Source organism: Xenopus tropicalis, chromosome 1, assembly GCF_000004195.4.
Source record: "Xenopus tropicalis strain Nigerian chromosome 1, UCB_Xtro_10.0, whole genome shotgun sequence".
NCBI lineage: Eukaryota > Metazoa > Chordata > Amphibia > Anura > Pipidae > Xenopus > Xenopus tropicalis.
In genome coordinates, this window is record NC_030677.2 from 166,196,189 (window position 1) to 166,220,671 (window position 24,483).

Here is a 24,483-nt window from a genome sequence, read left to right on the forward strand (position 1 = left end):
GATTGTGGTCTGCCAACTATTAATGGTCAAAACATAAACCTACAATTTCTGTCTGAATGTTAGTTTTAGATCGTTGCATTAAAATGTATGATGCATATCTGAACGTTCGCCGCAAGAGGACTAAAATCTAAACATGCATGGCCAGCTTAAGGGCAAAGTTGCCCCTTGGTGTTTTATTCACCATTACCTATACCACTAATTGCCACCCCGCCTCAGTAGACAGCAGCATAAATGGTGTCCACCTCTTACTACAATTTCCCAATGTATCCCAAACTTTACAAAAAATCAAAAGAAAAAGGAAAATCACATTTTATTTGAAAATCCATATTAAAAGCATACGAACCCTAACACACGCTACCTTACGCGTTTCGTACCCCAATGGTACTTAGGCAGTTCTCCACCCCATGGGTTCCAAAGCATATATTTAAGCACACCTCTCACTAAAGACACTGAGTAGAACTAACAAAAGCCTCTTATGGCCATTTTAACATGAAAATTGTGCTTGGCTTTGCACACCTGCAATGTAAAAGTTCCAGTTCTTGAAAAGGGACATCTTCCAATGCAGAAATAAAGATAAGCTTAGATATACCCTCTAAAACCTGCTTTTTTTTCTTCTAGCATGCAAATTAGAGCCTCTGGCATGGGCAGCTCACTGCCCCAATCGAGCTCTCCCTTTGGTCAGGGTGGGGCATTCAGTGTACTTTACACTTGCCCAAGGCATGCGATATGCATTCCAGGGAGGGGAAAAAAAGGAAAAAAAGACAAGTGCGGGAGTTTCTATTAGGTACAGCCACCTGGTGAATATTTTAATTGTCAAAAAAAACTACAGGACTTATACTATAATATTTATATATATAAATACATTCAGCACTATAAAATATGAAAATATCAGAAGTCACTGAAGCATCCCAAGGCCATCCACACAACAGCACCCTGAATGAACCTACAGTGTGGTTATTTCCAGGTTGTCCATTACACACACACCAATTGTCATACACATAAGAACTATGCAACTAGCAACACGAGAACAGGCCACAATCTTCTGTGCTTTGTGTACGCAGGTGTGTTACCCGAAAAGCTCAGTATGCAAGAAAGTGTTCACGCACTAGCAGATCTGTAGAGTCACTGTTTGTTAAGGCATGTAACACACAAGGGCCCCCTTCCACTTCTTCCGCAGCTGGGCTCCTTTGCAAGAATATTTACCCAGTGTTAAATTATTCTGTCACACCTGGGCCTGCACACTTAAAAGGAAGAACTACAGTATTTAAAATATAGTTTGGATTGTATTTAGGCTGCCTTGACAGTAAAGTTTACCCAACTGCTCCACCATCCCCAAACACCTCTAGGTAAACCCTCACATAAGCAAAACTATATACATATTTAGTGTGGTTTTTCTCTGCTATTATTCTGCGTATTAAACTTGAATCTGGCTCTTAAGGGGGCTCTTAAAGGGATTGTTCACCGTTGAGTTTGATGTAGACAATTTGCAGTTGTTCATCATTTCATTTGTAGTTTTTTAATTATTTCAATTTTTGTTCAGCAGCTCTCCACTTTAGGGTTTCCACAGCTATCTGGTTGCTAGGTTTCAAATCTTAACCTGTATGGCCACCTTTATCTGCCTGTATATGGGGACCCCCGATGGGCTTACTCGACAGATATTTGGAAGAGAATTGGTCAGGTGTCCATCGGACAGTTTTGATTTTCCCATATGATCAGGGACTGCATTGGCTCATTGATACAGTCCTCGCTCCAAATCGCTCCTATTCCTATCATTGTAATGCAATCATTTGGTGCTCAGGTTACTCTGACATCACCCACCCTAGGTGGGTATGTTGGGGAAAGAGATCTCCTTGTTTGGCAACCTGCGGTTTGGCGGACATGCTAAACCTCTTATGTGGCAGAAGGGCTAGGTACCACAGAGCAAAATAAAATACAAATAGGTGCTACTTAACTATAACTGACATTATAGAAAGGGTGTACATAACGTAAAATATAAAACAGAATATTTTTAAAAATATGGAATTGGAGCAAATCACAGTCCTTCCTATCTAGTTGATAAGAATTGAATCAAAGGATTGCAGGCATTTAACTCCATGACAAATAGTGGTAGACACAGATGAGGAGCATTTGATGCTATTTAAAACACACATACAATTTAGACAAATAAATAAATGTTTCATAAAAAATAAAGATCGACAGCAAAATGATATAGACATATAGATAACCAATGTTCACAAAACAGAGCACCAAAGGTGAATGTCCTGTTTCAGAAACATAGATGAACATGCTCACAGGAACACTTCAGTTAATAATTTATTTTTTTATCTTGTATCCAAACGGCATTGACAGTTATACGTGCAAACATTCGACTGAGCTACAAAAAAAAGTTGTATAAATCGGACAAATTATTGTATTACCGCAAAAAGCTTGCTATGTATACCAAACTATCATTTTGCCCTTTCTGTTATTGTTTATTATGTTTTTTGACAAAAAATCGTTATAAATCGTTCAAGTTACACAGTAAGGATTTGTTGGCAGTAGTAACTTAAAGAATCAGTGGCACATCTGCAACTCTTTTCCAACAAATTGCATCGGTTGCCATTAGCACAAAATGTGCATTATGTTAGGTTTACTTCCCATTAATCTAAGGGGCATCTCTGAATCCCTACATTAAGGTCAAAGATTTGTATTTAATCTGCAAATGCAATCACACAAAATATTAGATTAACGGGCAGGGCCCAAATGAGAGTGTTCCACTTGTATCTAATACTGTACAAGATACACACAAAGGCACCCCATGTTGCTATTTGCTTTATACCAATGATCCTTAACCAATGGCTCATGAGCAACATGTTGCTCACCACCCCCTTTGATGTTGATCCAAGTGGCCTCTAAGTAGATGCCCATTTTTTAATTTTTGGCTTGAAGGCAAGTTTTGGAAGCACAGAGACACAGTTTTAAACCAACAGAGCCTCCTGCAGGCTAGCAGTCCACAGGGGGCTACCACAGTCCTTATTTGGCATCCCCAAAGAAATCTTTTCTTTCATGTATTGCTCACCAACAATTTTTATATCAATGCTTGGCTTACGAGTAAAAGAGGTTGGGGATGCCTACTGTATACCTAGATCTCGCAAACTAACCCAAGTGTGTTGGTCACATTTACAGTTAAAACTGCCACTTTCAGAAGATCCTACTGAGATTTTTTACAAGCTAAAAAGTTGCAATTCATCCATGAATTGTGTATAATATATATATATATATATATATATATATATATATATATATATATATATATATATATATATATATATATATATATATATATATATATATATATATATATATATGCCATTTGTGAATATTATAACACGCGGTACATTAATAGTGTGGCTCTCAGGGCTGCGGCACACGTAATATGAGATGAAAGAGTAAAGTCAATGAGCATGAAAGCACAAGCATCAGAAATATTCTGGCACAGGCTTCATGCATCACTTGATCAACAAAGAAAACAAAGTTGGTGGAGTCCCAAATGGTAACTAATACATCAGAAAGTTCTACTGGAAAGGTCTGGTACCAGACAATTTAAAGAATGTGGGAGGAAGCCCCTCACGGATCTGTAACCAGCTCAGAGGTTATTTAAGGCCTAAGGCATATAAAAGTAACACAAGACTCTTGGGCCTAAATCACTCAAACTGCCTAACTAATACAAAAGACACAAGAGGTCACTAAGCCCTTGTTTCCCAACAAGTTGTTTTTTGGTTTGCCCTGAATATATTTAACACAAAGGAGCCTTGTATACTTTTAGACTACAAATAAACAGAAAGGCCCACAGCATAACATATTATTTATTAGTAGCTCCTTCACATGGACCAAAACAATTGCCTTCCATCATTCGACTCAAAGGATAAGCACTACAGTAATCTACCCAGGTACCACGGTCATTAAATGTACATCATCCATAAATTGGTACATAAAGAAGTTTTGCATAAGTCTGTACATGTATGCACCATGGTGCATCAACAGAGCTGCAGCTCATTTTGAATTTGTGCCGACAGCCTAGAAGAACAGAGCTATAGAAAAATGGCTCCAGGTGATAAGGTATTTATGTAATCCTTTGGTTGTGGTTCTGTTTCAGCCAAAAAGTGAAAATAAGCATCTTCAAAGATATTTGTTACTCTTCAAGATTTCCTCGCTGAATTCATGCATTATAATAGAGGTCACTTGCTTCTCAACCTTAAACATGGCACACTAAGGCTTTTCCCTTTCAGGATAAATGCTTGCCTAACTGTGGGATCCGTTGAATTCAGATACAACATGGTGCACCATGTAACATACTGCAGTCTCCTCTGGCACAGAATGAATAGAAAAGCACTCTTTTCATCTTTTGAAACAGATCTGAAGACTATCACTACATCATGTGAGGATGTGCTCGACATCTCAGCTACACAGAGACATTCGGAGACCACCCACCAATCTCAAAGCTGCTTACAGATATATCCCGTATCCTAAACGCATATTGTAATAGTGAATTCTTCCATTTCCAAGAAAAGATCCACGATGGGCCCAGCATTGTATAATATTTTTTAACTGCTGTTGAGTGTCTTTTGTCTCCTAAAACCTGGAATGTATGTCTTGTAATGTATGAGAATAACCTGGAATGTATGATAACTGCCATAGTGCAAGACGTAAAAAAGTTTGTGATGTTAAACTGTTATGTATTACCTTTTAATCCTCTGGAGACTTAGAAGACGGCCACGGCACACAGAACAGCCCATGCAAATTTCTATTACATTACTGTGCAGCAGATAGATACTTAACTTCATGTTATATGACATTTCTACTGGTGTTTCATCTCCAAAACATTCTCTCTCTCTCTCTCTCTCTCTGGCAGGCATTGGTACTTATATCATTCTAATCTACTATTCTTTATGCTCTATTTATCAGGAGCAAGTTAGCACATAGAGTGTGTGTATGAATGTGACTGTACCTTAGATTGTAAGATAATGAATGATGTATAATGTCTGTAGAGCACCGGGGGGAATATGGCAGTGCTATATAAATTAATATTTGCTCCCCAGCAGCACTTGTATAGGAAAATCTTGTCACAGTTCAACCAGTCAAGTTATCATGTTTCTATGGGATATAGATATATTGATTATGTATTGGCTTTCTGAGAGATTCTACCAAGTTATCTTCCATAAAGAAAACCTTTTTCAAACCCTGCTTTGAATCAAACCAGTAGGAAGAATATAGTTTAGCTCCAAACAAAGAACTGAAGCCTAACATAAGGGCTAATTAACATTTAATACGAATAATGAAAGCACCAGTAGAGGTGGCAATACTAACTAAATGGAAGTCCTGTGTGTTTAATTCTAAGAACGCCGCTGTCTCAGACACACACACCTGAAGAATGCCTGGGGAGGCTGCGGTTACATAGATAAACACTTGATTCCTATTTGACAAGTCTGGACATTGCTTGTCTAAGTCTAAGCAGAATGATCATGGAGAGCCCCACAGCCCCCATCCCTACACACTCCCACCCACCATTGCCTGCTCACATCAAAGGCAGGAAAATAATTCTGCAAAGGCAGGTGTCCACCCTGCAGGGTGAAGGGGGGGGAGCAGGGAACGGTGCCATACACAAGATCTGGAGACATATTTCCTAAGAACGTTTGCACAGATCAGAGTGCAAGGCTAATGAAATTCTATTTTTGGTGATCATGACTGTGAATTTCTTAGTCTGGAAAAGCTTAATTTTAAACCCTGCCACCTGTATTTAGAATAAAAGTCTAAAAAAAAAAAAAAAAAAGGAGCCTAGCTGAATGAATGAAATTGTCTTTTTAACATGATCAGAATTGTTCAGTAAAGCTTAGCGTTACACAAATGGGAAAATAGTAATTGAGCTTTCAAATTTCAGTACAGTTACGGGATCCGTTACCCAGAAACCCATTATGCAGAAAGCCCTGAATTCCAGGAAGACCATCTCCTATAGACTCCATTTTAATCATATGATTTTAAATACTTATGATTAATTCTAACAGAGATTTAATTAATCCTCATGAGTTAAAACAATCCTATTGGGTATATTTCATGTTTACAACATTTCTTAGTAGATTTAAAGAATGGAGATTCAAATCATAGAAGGACCCCTTATCTGAAAAATCCCAAGGCCCGAGCATTCTGCATAAATTTTCAGCCATCACCCCTCTTTAAACCCCCAGATAAGGCTAAGCAAGAGGTGTGCAAAAAAACCTCCCACATTTTTGATAAGTCAAAATGATATCATTGATAGTCATTGATTGCTGGGTGTTGGAATTAATGGGTCTCTTAAAAATATATAGTTCAAACATGGCCCGGTGTTGGTGACTCACAAGGACTAACATAGGATGAAGCCAGGAAGCGTAAGAATGCTGGGAAACAAGCCAAGGATGGCCTCTGGCAAATTCTAACCCAGCCAGGAAATTTTTCATTAATAAAAAAAAAAAACTCTAATTTTATGTAAATAGGCTGGCACAACTTTCTATTCTAGTTCAAATTCTCATGGGAGCACTAGTTGGTGTTAGCCTTTGGGATTCGCTGAGAGAGTTAAAGATCCTACTCTAGTAGGTTACTGAAGGATTGCTCCTTTTTTAGGGATGTTTTGTGCTTTTTAACTCAACCAAATCAGCGGCGCAATATTTTAATTTGATCGGTATGAGCAAACAATGGCCTCATAATTAATGTGCAAGTAACGGACACAACAAAATAACTATTCATCTGTAGTGATGTGAATGGTCAGTGGGAATTGCCATAAAGACTTTTCTTGCCTCGTAGATTTTAAAACACCAAAGGTGCTTTGATTTTTTTTCTTAATCTGGGCCATTTGGAATAGCCAAAATAATAACTCTAATGTACATAATTGTAAATGCAAATATTACCATTTTCTGACATAGATATTATCTGTCAATAGACACAAATGCATGCTTATTTTTGTTTTGCACTGAGCACAACAGATTACCACTAAACTGTAAACTTTTCTTCCTCACCATCAGCAGTGATAATGGTGACATAGGCAGCTACTTTTCCCTACAGCTTAAACCATCTCTAATACCAAAGTGCATGATCATCAGTGTGTTCCCCCATGTAATGGGGTCTGGCTGATGAACTTCTAATGCAATGGTAACAAAGCCGACCTATCTAAAGTGAATCCCAGGCAGACCAGTGAAAGGGGCATGTATCCAGTCACTGACATGGTTACTTGCCACCTACTAGGCATTAGCAGCAATTATTTATTCCAGGTTCTATGTATTTAATGGTGCAGCTTGAGACATAGGGAGTGTTAGTAGATTTATTCCCAGTGCTTTGATAATCACATCTACAAAAGCAGTAGCCAAGCAAGTGTAGTAGTTAAAAATATTCCAACCAGTTTCCATGATATTGGTGCAATTAAGCCACATACGTAGGCATCAAACTAAACTGATCCCATGAATTTCCATATATTATACTGCTCAGTTTTTTACCAATCAGTGCTGGTAAGCTAATTGTAGATCGGTCAAAGCATTCACTTTAAAAAGAAACTGCATGAAACATCTAGGTGGCGAGTAGCGATCCACATGGCAACTCCCAAATGCTCGAAAAGCAGCCAATTGTTACATTTGTGCAACTTTCACATTTATTTACTTAACTTATTAAAAACAGGTAGCTTTCCACTGCCCTAACAAAAATCTAAACAAATTCCACTGAGAACACCAATTAAAATTTAGATCAACTTAAAAAATATAATAAAGGTTATAAAAGAACTCATTAATTATTATTACTTATTTTTATTATTGACAATTGAAAATGATAATATTAACATATCCTGCTGAACAGTACTGCCTACGTAGTGCCATATAAATAAAAACATACACATTTATAAAGCATCTACATATCCTGCAGCGCTGAACAATAAATGGGTTTGTACACTGAACATATATACAAATTCCATACAGAAATAAAACTGATAATAGCAGTAGAGAAGCTCGAAAAGGATGCAGCAAAAACAGACCGATATATAACGTGTATAATAAACAATATGTTAAACCGTTAGCATAGTGGCTAAACAGGGAAAAATGTAGTCCAATATCTTTTTCTTGGCAAAGCTCCCATGAAACCCACAAGGAAATGGTCTGAAAATCAGATCTAATTGATTAAAGGAGTGTGGAAACCAAAAATAAATATGCTGCTTTCTGCTGCCAAAAATCTACCACAGACATGAAAAAAAAGTGTACGTACATTCTACTAGCTATAATGGTAAGTATACCTATAGACTCACTTGCATATATACAGGCAGGTGAACAAGTTATAGACAACTTCACATGTTCCAACATCAAAATGCATTTTTCAGATGTTTGTAATTGCGCTACTGGGCATTATAAATTAGAAATGGTATGATCTGTTCAGTGCGGAGTTAAGATTACAAGCTACTTTTAAATTGTCCCTTTAATTTTAGCGCCAGAGAGGAAGAATGGGAGGACTTGGATATTGGAAGGTCTAGAGCTATTGGTTGTTTGGACATGGATAATCACATTGATTACAATGTTTGCCGTGCTCCTCCATATCATTAGTGCATGCTGGTGGCGGCACCATGGTTTCCATGGCTATGTCCCTATTATTGAGGGTTTTCTCCCCCATTCCAAAAGAAATACACATACATTAAGGTTAACCAGCACTTGATGATAGGGTTTGAATTTGACTAATGTGATTATGGATTATCTCTGTAAAGCAATGGCTTTATATAGAGCCACCCAGAGAATAATAATAATGCATGAGCATTTGTAAAATAGACAGTGGCCAATTTGAAACAGTTGAGCTTTTACATCTGTCACATATAATGTTAACAGGTCAGTTAATCAGCACTGAGGACAGGACTGCAATCTTTTATTGGCATGGCAGACAAATACAGGATTCCCAAGAACAGAAACTAGAAATGCTTCTCTGAGGTGCAAAATGGTAGCACAATATTTCAAAAGACGGAACATCCTGCTACATGTAGTTGCAATAAACTTTGAAGCCATACATTTTTAGAACATTTTCTTTTTTAGAATTACCAAATGTACATGACACTTAATTTAGACAAAATAAAACAAATTGCATATTCAGAAGCCCATCACCATACTCAAATAACCAATCAACTGTAAATTGCTAAGTGCCACTTCGCTCGCTGCAACAAAAAGCACATCAAGTAGCCCCACTACCTCTGCTTTTAATTTCCCCAAATAAGCAAGTGCCATTTTTAGTTGATAGTAACAGTGCCAACTTTTTTGCCTTGTTTGCTGCTACTCATACTCTCCATTAGCTCTGTAATCTTGATTATGGCCTTAAAGCCCACTGATATGCATTAATGGCAATATTTATTGCTCTGTGGCTACCAGTGGCACTTGCTATTATAAAATGTATAGTGCTTGTGTCCTAGTACTCATGTGTCCTCCCACACTCCAAAAAGCATACAGGATGGTTAACTGGCTCCTGATAAAAAAAAAAAAAAAAGAAAAAAGACGATAGTGTGTGCGCGTGTAAATCAGATAAGGGCCGTAGGCCAGTGCCACTCGGGGCAGATTCGAGACCTGATGATGTGAAAGATGTATCAACTCTGTAATGCTGTGTAATATGTTGAAATATTATAAGATAGTAGCAGTTGTATGCAATAGATCCAAGCACTGCAAAATATCTAGTATGCAACAGACCAATGAATTATAAACCAGGCCAAAGAAACAAAGTAAGTATAAAATAACAGGTCACTCACCTTTCCTAATACAGTCAAGCATGGCTTTGGGTCCATCTCAGGCTGTTCAAGCTTTACTACTCCAACCCATCCATACTCATACAAATCTTCTTCATCGTTGTTATTACAGAGTCCAAGTGGGTGCATCTGTCAAAGTAAAATAGAAAAACTGAAATTTTTGTGCTGGACTGCAGAAATGATCTTACTCAGATTCATCCAACTGGTGGAGGGAATATCGACATAGAGCATCATGGCAACCACAGCCTAAAGGCTTACTGGGCAAAAGGGTTCCAAATAGTAGTGGTAATGTTTCCCACAATTTTCCCTACAACAAGGTCCATCTAAACAAATAACAATTCTGTCCAGATATTCAGCAGATATTCCTTCATTATCAAATATTAAAATTCTCCTCATTCTCAAGTATCAATGTCAAACATTTTACAGCATAATTTATATAAAGTATAATTTGTTTAAAGAGTGTCACAACTGATTGATTTCAATCTGTGGATTTGTTTTCAGAAAAATAGTGATGATAAGCAACATCTAAATACCATTAAACTTTTTAGGAATAGCTGGCTATATGGGACATGTGAGAAACTCTTGAGAATCCAACTATATGTGCTGCATTCCTTTATGATCATTTGATTATGGACCATTCCTTTGCCAAGACAAAACGACTGCCATGTGAAATACTGTTTTTCTGATGAATTTTTAATACAGAACTCAAAGGGATTCTTTGATTGCGCTATCATGTCTTGAAGGCATATACGCTTTGATTTTCCTTTGAGCGACTGTCAGTGATATTTTTAAGGGGATGTTTAAGATTTAAATACAGGAAGGAGAGCCTTTTAAAAAAAGGGGGCCTAAAACTTTCTTTGAAATTTGTGAGCCTTTAATCCGATTAGCCTGTTAAGGACAAAACAAAGGGGGAGAGCGTTTTAAGTATAAGAGGGCTGGGAGGGAAATTTGCACACTGTGAGGAGCAGGAACAGAGACAAATTATTGTCCTCAAATCTTTCTCATGGGTCACCAGTTTTTATGATGAGCTTTGCTTTTAGTTGAAAACCATACTTTACCATTACAACCTTCTCTGATATTTATCCAAATTTTTCAAAAGCATGGCACATGCATTAGGAAGGGTTGGAGTGTGTTACCCTAATATCAGAAACAGGACAATAGCCATTTATTTCCTAGATTGTGGCTGATGCAGGGACTCCTGTTAAAAATATCTAGCTGCACCCATATGAACATGTAAACTTGGGCTATGCATGCTATCCAGTAGTCACAGGACATCTATTGCAGGTGAATACAATAGGACAAAGCACATAGCAATTCAAGTATCTTAAGGGCAGTGCCCTTTATGTGTAAAATCCAATCCTACCCTAATCCAAACCTAAATTTTAATGGGACTGTTCAATCCCATGGCCGTCAAGCTAAGAGGCTGGCCCAAGTATCTACCTTGCTTGTTGGAGAGGCCCATAACTTTTGCCAGTACCAGTCTCATCTTCCACTGAAATAGATCTAAACTTAATTAAATCCACACATTTTCTTTGCGTCTATAGGAAGAATTATTGCATGACAGTAATTCTGGACTTTGGCTTTTCTGTGGAAAAGTGTATATAAAGTAAGAGTAAAACCTGCAAACATCTGAAACTCTGGTAGTGGACACTGAAGTAAAGATGTGAGGCCTATTTTAAAGGGATTACACCTTCAAAAGTGATGCAGAGAACATGACTGACTTTGGGTTAAAGGAATTTTTATAGTTTCTTTATTAAATACAATAAAAAAAATCAACAAACATTCCTTAAACTTAAAGTTTAAACTAAAGACAAAAAATGAAAACAATAAGGTTATAATAGCTCAGCTGGACTTCACACTAGTGAAACTACGCACTGGGCTTTATTCTTACAGCGGAGATGTACTTTATTATGACTTCTGTGAAATAGGACATTGTAACATGTTGCATTTTTAATTTATAAGGAGTCAGTACACTTTTGTTGACTCAGTCTCTGACTCCAGGTACCCAAAATTGCTTCTGACTCCACAGCTCTGCTTCCTGCAATTCCTATAATTTGGTCGATCTGAATGAACACATTTGTGTATGGCCACTCATACAGCATCTGTCACCTCAGCCTTATTGCTCCCACGTAAAGCAGTTTGAAGCACATTGCAAAGAGTTTTCTCAGTCTAAGGGGCTGATTTACTAACCCACGAATCCGACCCGAATTGGAAAAGTTCCGACTTGAAAACGAACATTTTGCGACTTTTTCGTATGTTTTGCGATTTTTTCGGATTCTGTACGAATTTTTCGTTACCAATACGATTTTTGCGTAAAAACGCGAGTTTTTCGTATCCATTACGAAAGTTGCGTAAAAAGTTGCGCATTTTTCGTAGCGTTAAAACGTACGCGAAAAGTTGCGCATTTTTCGTAGCGTTAAAACTTAACGCTACGAAAAATGCGCAACTTTTCGCGTAAGTTTTAACGCTACGCAAAATGCGCAACTTTTTACGCAACTTTCGTAATGGATAGGAAAACTCGCGTTTTTACGCAAAAATCGTATTGGTAACGAAAAATTCGTAAAGAATCCGAAAAAATCGCAAAACATACAAAAAAATCGCAAAGTACCGATCATTACGAAAAAAACGCAATCGGACTCCATTCGACCCGTTCGTGGGTAAGTAAATCAGCCCCTAAGGGTTGACTTGCATCAAAAATGCAAAAGAAAAGAACAGTGCTCTCTGTTCCTACTTAGGTTTGAATGTCTGAGGGTGGGGGGAGATATAACTACACATCAGTAGTTACACTTCTCTCCTATTTAGACCCCTTCTTTTAAAAATTCTGCATCATTATTTCTAAATATAGAAACTTATGTAGGTCAGCTATCTTGGGGGCAAAGCACCGCATTTAATACAGCGATGCAATTTAGTAGATGTTCAGCGCTTCCAAGATAAAATTGTCTCAGCAACTCAAAAATGATAACTACCAAATACCTTTTAACTTCAAAGCTTTCATAAAGATTTAGAAAAGGCACATATCTGTAACCTATATAAATTGTATAGCAAAGCACAAATCTATTTCTGATCACAGCGCAGGCAAAGCAAGCCATTTATATCCCTTTATACATTAGCAATACAATTTGCCATTGCACAGCCTAACAAAATTTATATTTTGCCGTTCATGTAAACTTTCTCCTGCAGTAATTGGCTATGTCTGTCCTTAAAGGAGCAGAAAAGGTATACTCACTGGGGAGGGTACCAAACCCCCAGTGATTGTAATCATTTACCTATACGGAAACCACCATCAATGTAAGGTTTTTGTATCAATATCTGGCAACAATGTGTGAATTTTAAGAAGTGTGCTGTTGCAAAAGACAAACTGTAGCCTAGAATTAAACCAAGAAGAAATCTGTAAGGACCCAGTTAGCAGCATTTGTGGCCCCCTTATGTCTTCAGTCGGCAGCTTATTGGGCCGTGTATGGGGCCCAGTCAGGCCTGCACGAAGGATATCTTGCCAACAATCAGGCAGGTTTGATTACAAATTACTGATCCAGCAGATTTGTATGTTTCTCCATATGATCCAGCAGGTCTGTAGGCCCCTATATATGATCCAATTATTGGTTCCAGACTTACAATTGGATCAACCCAAATTGGCACAGTGTGTGGATGGCCAATTTGGGCCCCGATCCACTTGTTTGGTGATTGTATGACTAGCTAAAGAGAAGCAGGGAAACCAAAGCTATGGAACACTAAGAAATCTATTGCTGCTACTAGGGCATTAAAGGCTGTGGCCCAAACTCTAAATATAGAATCTGGGGGATTCCCAGAGCCCTAAAGCTATTATTGCACTGAGCAATGCCCCAACCATAACAAACACTTTTAGAAGCAGGTGGGAAGTATCCTTCATAACGTGGGCAGCAGGAGGGACCAGTAAGGAGTGCCCCAGGATATTGCTACTAAAAAACAAGCTGTTTGCTTGTAATGGCAATATAAACACAGACACACGTACAATGGTTGCATAGGTGGTTTTCACAGCAGAAATATATTATATATTATATTTATGTCAATGACAGGAGGAACAGGTGTTTTCAGGCGTTTTCCACAGGCTAAAACACACCAGTGGAAAATTGCTAGGTGTGCCATTAGCCTTAAATCACAAGCTGACCCAGCAATACCTTCTCAGATGATTGAAAAAAAAAAAAAAATAATGCTTCAGCGCTTTATATTACTGTTGGGCAAACCCTTAGGGAAAAATAAAAAAATATATACTTTGGGGCCCTTTAAATCCAAAACCATACACAGTAGAATAAGGTACACTTGGATTTCCTGATATTGCTTACCTTATAAGAGACATTCTCTGCAGACTAAAATGAAACAGCAACTGTCACAAACTAGTTTAGTGATCTACAGAGAATTTCTCAGTCTAGGCCTGTACAATGCAAGATGGTATATGCCCTTATATTTTACAGACTAATTAAGTGACTATATGAAACATAAACTCTACTTAGGATACTGAGTGACCTTAACATTACTTTTCCTCTCACATCTGTTGGATATTTGTTTTTATAACAGACAGAAGCAGATACCACAAAACCTTTTTTATTTCAATGTGTTAATCATATACAATGTCTATACATTCATTCTCAGGCCTGTTCTACATTTTAATGAATTTTCCATTCTCCCAGCCAGTAATGTAATATGTAATTTGACAGCATACATGTGTAAGATCGAATGAACACTTGTGTGGACGAAATATGATATAGGCATGCACACATTTTTCTAGAGAAAACAGAAAAAAGGTCAATATCCAGTGTGGAAAAAAAAAACAAGTGCAAATTGCTTCTCATTAAAGATAGTGGAAATTGCTGGGCCCATTGCAGCCACGAGCCTCTTATTATCAGTACTGGGTAACAGTCCAAAAGCCCAGGAATTTCCAATAACAGGAAGGGGAGTGATACTCTTCCTGCTGTTTGAGGTAAAACATCAAGTGTGCAATATTTGAAATGAAAATGTGTTTTTTTGTTTGTTTTTTAAATACCTGGTATCACTCCATTCAGTGAGGAGACCAATAGCAATTGGTTCACCACTTGCAAGTTGTAGGTAGGTAGGTAGTTGCCCAAGCTGGCAGGCAATGCCAAAGTTCATCTATAGTTAACTACAGATGGGCACACCAGTTAACATGTGGGTCAAAATGTAGCTTAATTTCTGAATAAAAACAACATAAACAAAGAGCCTTGATTGTGTTAAGAAATCTGTTCTCTACTCAAATTGAAATTTATTCAACTACCTGGATTAGTGCATTAAAGGGACAGTTTTGCCAAACAAGCTTCAGTAATGTTCAGTAACTAGGTCCAATAGCTACATCAGCCTTAACTGAAAGGCTATCTGGCTTGTGGGCCCATAGCCTGCAAAAATATTGCTGTTTAAAACATCCCTGCAAACAACACATATCTCTATGAAGCTAAATGCATGCCTCAGCTGACACTTGTGCAGGTCTGTGTGACCGTCTTTGCCATAACACTACAGGTGGGACATTGATGTCCCATCATGGCATCAAATATGGGCCTGGACATAGTTGTACAAATAAAATTCTGCAATATCAATATCCAGCAACAGATAATGTTTCAACATAAGAAAACAATATGGGCCTAGACAATAAAGATTAATTGACATTTCTTAATACCCACTCCCATGTTATTTTCAGATATAAACTCAGCAATGGTATTACAGAAACCAGAATACCTTACCACAAGCCCAAGAGGTCTACAATTCCCTCATTTTATTTATTTTGTTGTCTAGGACAGACCAAGTCCTGCAAACCCTTGGCGATCAGTTTACCATCCTGCACACAAGACACACAGAAAAGCCACCACTGCAGTTTGTTTTGTGCTTTCATTCAGGCAAAAGGACCACAAGTTAAATAGTCCCAGATTTCAGAGTGGTTTGAACGCACAGTTGTCAGCTTTTCTGTTTTTGGATGGCACAAAACCAAAACAAAAGAAATGAATGGAATGAGGTGCTGCCAACTGCACAGCGCAAGTGTCACACAGGGCATTTCAGGCAAGATAGTGAGGGCCAGTCAGAAGGGATGTAGCTGAGTGAGATTATAAATAAAAGAGACATGAAGAAACAAGGGGACAAAGGGCAATGGAGAAAGAAAAAAAAAGAAACCGTAAAAATGAAAAGAGGGAACAAAGAAGAAAAGAAAACAATAATGGACTGAAAAGAAAGGTAAGAAACAGAACAAACACAAGGGAAGAAAAGGAGGAACGTAAGGGGAAGGCAATGGAAAAGTAGGGAAGGGTGATTAATACATGAAAAACAAATCTAGGGGGAAGGAAAGAAAGACTTTGGTCTTTTTTCAACCCAACATAACTATGTAACTATGATACAACTGAAGACAATGCATTAAAATGCACAATTGTAACTATGTAAGAAAGAGAAAAGATTGAAACATTGAAACATTGAAACATGGCACATTAACTAGGAATTAGAGTAAACACAAAGGAAAAAATGGGCACTGTACTGTGCAATGTGTACTGAGCAAAACCAGTAGGCAGAGTCTTGCCAATATTAATGGACCAGTAAGTGGCGCACACACAATCAACCGTGCCCATTTTCATCGTAATAAAGCAGAAGCTCAGAGTCAGCTTAGCATTTCAGTATTGCTTCTCCTCTGGTGATCGTAGTTGCCTAAGGCTAGTCAAATTACTATCGTATATTAGGCCTTTTGCAGAAGTAACTTTCAAAGGGAAGAGTTGAGGTAGAAAATAATTACATTTTCAATAATGATCTAATTTAGTAAACTAAAATAGTTTTGTCTTATTAGAAATAGACCACCATTCTCCAAACATAGTAAGGTAATACCCATGTTGGCATAATTGACACCATGCTGTGTCAAAAAAAGTGACAAAATTCAGCACACATCGCCAGGCTTTGGTGTGTAAAAAACAGCGTAAAATTGGCATAATATTCTTACGCGTTTTTTTCTTTCCCCAGAACTTCTGTAAAATAACAGCGTAAAATCTGTTGTTAGAATAATAAATAGGCCCCTTTATCTCTGCATTGCCAATGAAAAACAAACAGACACAATTAAACCTGTTGCTAGAAGTGCCATTGACACAGCCTTGTTCTGTTGTCGACACGATAGTAAATGTTGAACCCCTGCACTGCCAGAATATTCTTAATTTGGGCTTCTTGTAAAAGGAATTAAAGTGTTTACCCCATTTTAGGTGATGAGAAAGCTTGTTGAAATGTTGAAAATGCAAACTCACAAACACCTTCATGGAAACTTTGGCAAATAATAATAAGTAAAAGAAGGTACCATTGCCCTTTAAGAGCTATATATTTTTTAGTGCCATAACTGATGAAGCCTTGATAACCTTAAAGGCTATTAGATACCACTAGTTGATGTCAGTTAACACTAATTTATGTCAGTTAATACTGTTTGCTCACATATAACCTACAGAAAGCTTTTCTATAACATTATTAGAATATATGTCAGATAAGGAAAACAGACAAAGGAAAATCAATATGGCACCCTGAGCTTTGTATTAGCCCTTCCAGACCTGTGACAAAGCCCTAAGTATAACAGAGACAGCTGCTTATTCTTCTTCACAATGAACATCCATTTAACTGTCCCTGCCAAGTCAGTACAGAAAAAAAAAATGATTTGCTGCCTTCAGGTTCTTCCACATAGCCCTCAAAATAGCACACAAAGTAAAAAATCTTTAAAAACCAAATATTTGTTGCCCCAAAAAGGTGCTGGTCAATAACTATACAATCATGAAATAAATCTGTACTCTGTCCCAGAATACCAGGTATGACCACAGAATAAAGAGACATTGTGTTTGTGCAATAACAATCATCCCCGATCTTGGAATGCAATCCCAATGCCAGTTCCAAGCTGGCCACCCCATGGGCAGGATGACTGTAGATGTAATTCCATATTCTACCTTAGGAAGCATCAGCCTTGCTGAGTTAATCAAGACCATGAGCCTTAAGCTGGTCAAACATTTCCAGATGTGGTTGGGCTGTTAAGATTATATCAATCCCACTGCCTGGCCCTCTTTATTTATACGATACAGGGAGGAAGGTGTGGTATGAAAATGTAACCTGCCACTGCAACTTGCCAGCAGATGTATAGTGCACTGGCAGATAAGGCATGTTAATTTGTTCATTTAGGGAATTAGCCAGGCCTATACAGTGTATCTGCAGCCCACCCTGCGAATACAAATGTATATCATTCAGAAATAGATGAAAAGTGAAATGCGCACATTTTTCTTCTTCACTGCTAAATCAAGCAACCATGCAGCATCCAGCAACTGAATATTTTATAGGTTTTTATTAAGGAGTACTGCTCATGAAACATGGCATCTGCTGAAACACAAAGCCACCATAAAGGGAAAAAAAACTTATTTCTTAGCAATAAAATTATATTTCACAAATAAGTATCTATTTAAAGGTAAAAAATGCTGAGCCAAAGCATTCTTAGGTTATTACTTATTTATATAGTGTTGACATTTGCAGAGGGCTTTTCCCCCTTTCCTCCTAGACATTAGTATTTATTTGGGCAAATGGCTGTGATGTGATTTTTTTTTTCCAAGGGAGCCTGAGTGCAGTCCCAAAATAATAGATGGAGTAGCTGTAGAGAGAGTCCGCACTCACAGGTCTTACAGAAAATGTAGAGGTTTTATTCAAATCAACATCTAACGTTTCGGTTGCATCCACATATATATATATATATATCTATATCTATATATCTATATATCTATATATATATCTATATCTATATATCTATATATCTATATATATATCTATATATATATATATATATATATATATATATATATATATATATATATATATATATATCTATTGAAAAAAAGACCAGCAACACCGAATCTAGTGCAAACAATCAATTATATATTGAAAAATACATGAACAACCCTCTTTACAGCCTTTGGCTGTTCATGTATTTTTCAATATATAATTGATTGTTTGCACTAGATCCGGTGTTGCTGGTCTTTTTTTCAATATTTAAACTCTTTTACCGTGCACCTGGGACATGGATTGAAGCGGTGTGCCACCCTTGGTTCGATATATACATATATATATATATAGATATATAGATATATATAGATATATATGTGGATGCAGCCGATGCAGCCGAAACGTTAGATGTTGATTTGAATAAAACCTCTACATTTTCTGTAAGACCTGTGAGTGCGGACTCTCTCTACAGCTACTCTATATATTATATATATATATATTTAATTTATTTATTTATATGTAGAAGCAGCCGGCACTCACAAAACAAAAAACAAGTGTGCCTGGGTGCCTGAGTTCAGGAACAGGAACACGTAACAAAGATCAGAAGCCGGACACACAGGTCTTAAGAAAATAAGAAAAAAATCTTTTTATTGCCAAACGAATGAACTAACGTTTCGGCTGTTACACCAGCCTTTCTCAAAGTTACAACAACCAATGTGAAACAACCATAAATACCGTGTATGGCAGGAAAACGTGAAAAAGTGACGTGTGTAGTACAGAAAACAAAACCCAACCCACAACGTTATCACTACATTCATTATCACTAATTACAAGGTAATAATAAAGTAGAACGGATGCACTGGTAGAAGTTTGAGCAAACAAGAAAATAACAAGGGGGATTTTCAAGCCCAAGATACCAATAAATAAAAAATTTGCATACTTTGACGGGGGATTTATAAAGTGCAAACACAAGAGAACAACCATTAACAACACAAAACGAAAAAACAACGAATATTATCATGAAAAGGATAAAAAAATAAAAATCAAAAAAATAAATAAGTAAAAAAAAATAATAAAAAAAATAATAAAAATAAGTGCCCATGTGCCCCTAGCTTTAGGCTGCAGCCTACCCTACCCATAACAAGTGCTGACCCCACCTGTCATTCAGATTTATGGGAGGAAAAATAATACAGTAGTATAAAGTATACCTAGAAATCAATATTTCCTTTTCAGCAAAATATAAGTGGTTACTGCCACACCCTGGAACCATTCCAGAACTGAATGAAAAATGTACCAGAGGTATTTCTTACATATCCTAAATGGCACTTTGAATAGGCAGGGTTTTATTAATCCTCTATTAAAGAGATCCTCTGTCAGGCAAGGAAATGAGAGGGGGACTTGCATAAAACAGAAAAAATATGCAAATAATAAAAAAAAAAACCCATCAAAAGCAGCAGAGGGGATCTAAAAGCAGGTTACAGTTACAGTCATAGCTGGCGGCGGCTCCTTGTCAGAGCACATGGATAATGGACTAGTCTCTCGCCGGCTGTTGTCGAACTACAAATTTGTGGTTCTAGGAGCTCCAACTTGAAGAGCAGCTATAAAGTGACAGGCTGAGTAGTGACTGTTATAGGTGGAAACAATGTGTCTGGTGAGGAACATTTAAAAAAAGAATATTACTTCCTCTCCTTTGTCCTAATTAGAATTCAAGAGAATCTAAGCACATGGAATAAGTCCAATACACAGACAAATTGTCCCAGTGGGATTTATTATTCCATGCGACTTCTAAATATTACTTGGGTGCAATATATATTCCTGATGATATGAGTTAGGCCAAAAAGGCCAATGTGTATTTAATAAGTTTTTTTAAATTACACTTTTATCATCTTAAAAAATGTGCTTCTCATAATTGATCATATGAAGAATTACAGTATCCTACATAATGGACCATACCATCAAATTTAAGGGACGATTGTATAAATCTATTTTAGCACTAATTTGACTGCCTGCAGTTTTAATGAAAATGCAATTTAACTATCCTTACCGTTGTACCAGGAGTCAGTTATACAAGAAGTGAAATATTACAAATTAATGGCAACCAAAGACTCAAAACAAATATTCTACTCTACTTAGAATGGAGAATTGCTAATCTCTATTTTTAGAGTAAAATATATGTATATTTGTGTAGGTGAATATGATGTAGATAAGGTAAAAATGTATTACCCTTCATTACTAGAATGTTAAGCACAAACAGATCATACACTATGGGGCACATTTATCAAAATGTGAGTTTAATACATAAAAACTCACTAGCTTTCCATTCATCCCTATGGGATATTTTAGAAGCGAATTTATCAAATGGTAAGTTCTATCTTTCACCCACTGATAAAAATGCTTCTAAAAATCCCATAGGTATGAACAGAACATAGGTTTTATGTATTAAATTATTCTCAAACACATATGAAATCAAGAAACATTATACAGTATTAACTCTGTGATAAACCTTTTGGAAAAGATTACCAACCCACCCCTCCCCCCCCCCCCCCAACTTTTTCTGAGCTAAATCTACTACTAGCATCTTTTGCAGGCCCCTCATAAGATCATGGCTACATTGTTTTACTGTTTGTTAACAATCAAATTAACAGTTTTCGCAACGTAGCAGCATAGAAGTTGGCACAATTCCAGTTACCAGCTTGGCTCAGCAATGAGCCATGTCCCTTGTACAAAAGATAATACTGTATGGTTGAGAAATCCATTACCATGATTCCATTTGTTAAATCACCATTGACAGGCATATGCCATTGTCATAATTGTCACTTCTTATTAACCCCTGTACAATAAGCGAGGCGTTAAAGAGTAAGCTACCTGCAATTGGCAACTGGACAAAGTCTTTTAAGTGTCCCTCCTCCCCCATAAGGAAGATCTCCAGAGGAATGCACTCTGAGGAATGACCTCCGCTCTGGAATGCACTAGGGAAAGTAGGAAGGAATGCAAGGCCCCTTTCAGGGTGCCCAAAGGTACACCTCACAGTAAATATGGCATGGCAGAACCTTACTTTTGAAGCAAATATAGAAGTAACTTTTAAAAGGTGTGTTCACTTAATAATAGGGAAACAGAAATACAAAAATACCAATACCAATTTATTTTTATGCTGAGTTGATTGATAACATTGTTATTTTCAACCTCTATTTATACAGCACCAATATATTCTGCAGCACTGTACGATCTAAGGTTACATATGATACATTTTTAGGAGCCAATTAACCTACCTGTATGTTTTTGGAGTATGGTCGGAAACCCAGGCATGCATCAAGGCAACATAGAAATTCCTGGCAGATAGTACCCAAGGACCCCAACACTGCAAGACAGCAATGCTACCCATTTGGCTGTATTCTCTGTACATGGATTAGAATATGAGGATATAAAAGCACAAGCGTTCGTGAAGATCAGCATTTAGGTAAAATTGTACAGGCCACACCACACTGTGAGGAGTGAACGCAGGGACTATAGATAATACTATTTGAATTATGGATTGTAGCTACAATATAAAATTGATATCCCTGACCCTGTGAGACACAGGTCTCTAGGGGACAATAATTATTAAACAGTCATGAAATATTCTCTTATTTAAAGGACAAGGAAAGTCAAAATCTAGTGACACTATTAAATAGTACTACTATTGCTGTGTAAAAACGATATATTTCTGGCATGCCCAATGAAGGATTTACAGAGATACACTTACTACAAACTACATACTTGTTTCAGTGAATGGCGTTGCCATCTTTAAAAAGGGATACCCATACTCTTTCCCTCACCATCTCTACTGCGCATGCGTCCTCAACAAACCCCCCCGTCTGTGGCATATTCTGCTTTACACTGTGCAGAACCCAGTCTTGGTCCACCAGCACCCCCCCCTGCTCTGGTCTTGGTCCACCAGAACCCCCCCCCGGTCTTGGTCCACCAGCACAACCCCCTCCTCGCTCCCCGCTGTTCGGCTGTGTCCTCCTCTAATGGTCCCAGGCGCGTTGCTGCATGCACTATTTATACAGCGCGTCTGCTTGTTCTGAAGAGGGAAATGTACGCATGCGCCGCCTACAGTCCTGGTCGTAGGGTCGTTGCAGGAGCGATGCATTATGGGAATCCTCTTTTACCCAGCTCAGTGTTTTTTTTTTTTTCCTGTTTGGCTTCTGATCATCTAAAGGATGACAATTTGGGGAGACTTAAGGACACTATTGAAACAACTGAAGGTATGCCTGCAGCTTGAGATAAACTCTTTATTAGCCTTTCCTTCTCCTTTAACACTGAAATAGAATATTGCATGAGCGTTAATTTTAAATCCTACCATTTCTATTTAATGATGCCAACTGTATTTTTTTAGTAAGCATAAAAGGTAAATGCAGTGTAAGCATAATAATTACAGAATAAATACTTTTCAGACCACAAAATATGAGTTTCCTCAAGTTGTAACCAATACTAACACTACTTAAATTTCCTAGCCATTAATCAATTGCCCATTATTATCCAGACAGGTATCCATCAGAGACAACTTGATAATGTCAGATGATGTGCAATTCAGAATACAGTCCACCAAGCAACGTCCAGAAAATCACTTCTGTAGCAATAGCGCTTTCTTGTGCCTTAGCAACCTGCACACCCACTGCAACCTAAAGGTGGCCATACACTGACGAACACTGCTTGTCGCCTGATGAACAGATCTTTCCTTGATATGCCCAGGTGGGCAACTACGGATTGATATGATCATTTGACCCTCAGGCCAAACAAATGGATAACATTGCCATAATAGAGAGCGTCAGGACAAGGACCACATCAACAAGCCGACACGCTAAATTTATACAAGCACTATTTTAAATAGGATCGTCAATGGGGTTCCAAATACTGAGTAACAAGGCACACTATGCAAATGTGGGAAAACTGATATGCGTACAGGTATGGGATCCCTTATCCGGAAACCTGTTATCCAAAAAGCTCCGAATTACGGAAAGTCCGTCTCCCATAGACACCATTTTAATCAAATAATTCAGAATTTTAAAACAGATTTCCTTTTTCTCTGTAGTAATAAAACAGTACCTAGTAACTGATCCCCATCTAAATTTTTTTTAATGTTTTATTGATTTTTTTTTTTTATCAGACTTAAGGTATGGAGATCTAAATTACGGAAAAACATCTTATCCGGAATACCCTTGGTCCCAAGCATTCTGGATAACGGGTCCTATACCTGTATTGGAAATGGCACTGAACCATCCAGAATACAGACTGATGCCAGCTAATTAAATTCTTAGATGATAATTGGATAAAAAAAAACACACACACACACAAAAAGAATAATACAGCATAAAGTGCAGGGTCTAATTTTCTTTTATACCTTGCAGTGAGGTTAAGTTAATATGGATAGCTTGGTTTCTGGGTTGGTACATCCTTAGCAAAGAACTTACATTTTACTCCCTTCTATAGTGAACAGACAGCTTCTGACTAAATGCTGCCATTGTTCCTTACTGTGTACTACAAAAGGATCCCCCATGTATAGAAAACAGAATAGAACTCTTGGCCAGGTCTGAGTCAATGGAGTTTTTCTGAAAAAAGGAAACCGCTTCAGCATCACTGAAGAGAGCAACAGAAAAAGAAAATCAACCCAAACTCTACTTATCAGTTAGGAAGCAGGGGGTACATTTGCACACAGGGGCTCATATTGTGTCTTTTCAAACCAGCGTAGTGTGAACAGTAAGAGTTTAGGTATCCCATTTTAGCAGTCGAGCAATCTCTGCAGTATAGGAAACTGTGTGAATAGAATCTGAAAGGAAGTAATTAGCCTTCTCAGTTTCCATAGTATGGAGATGATATATGCAACAAAAAGCCGTCAATAAAGTTTTATTGCTCCACTACACAAAGAGGTATTCTATTCTTCCTAACATCAAAGGCAGAGCATAAATCGATTGATTCGTTCTTTACAGATT

The 24,483-nt window shown here is 37.5% G+C and overlaps 1 protein-coding gene across 1 annotated transcript in view; it reads right to left on the minus strand.

Moving 5' to 3' along the window:
- The window catches only part of znrf3 (zinc and ring finger 3), an 80,945-nt gene that overhangs the window by 17,628 nt on the left and 38,834 nt on the right, over positions 1-24,483 (minus strand). Inside the window, 1 exon segment of the mRNA NM_001079396.1 lies at positions 9,764-9,889. Within this exon segment, the coding sequence (NP_001072864.1) occupies positions 9,764-9,889 (126 nt within the window).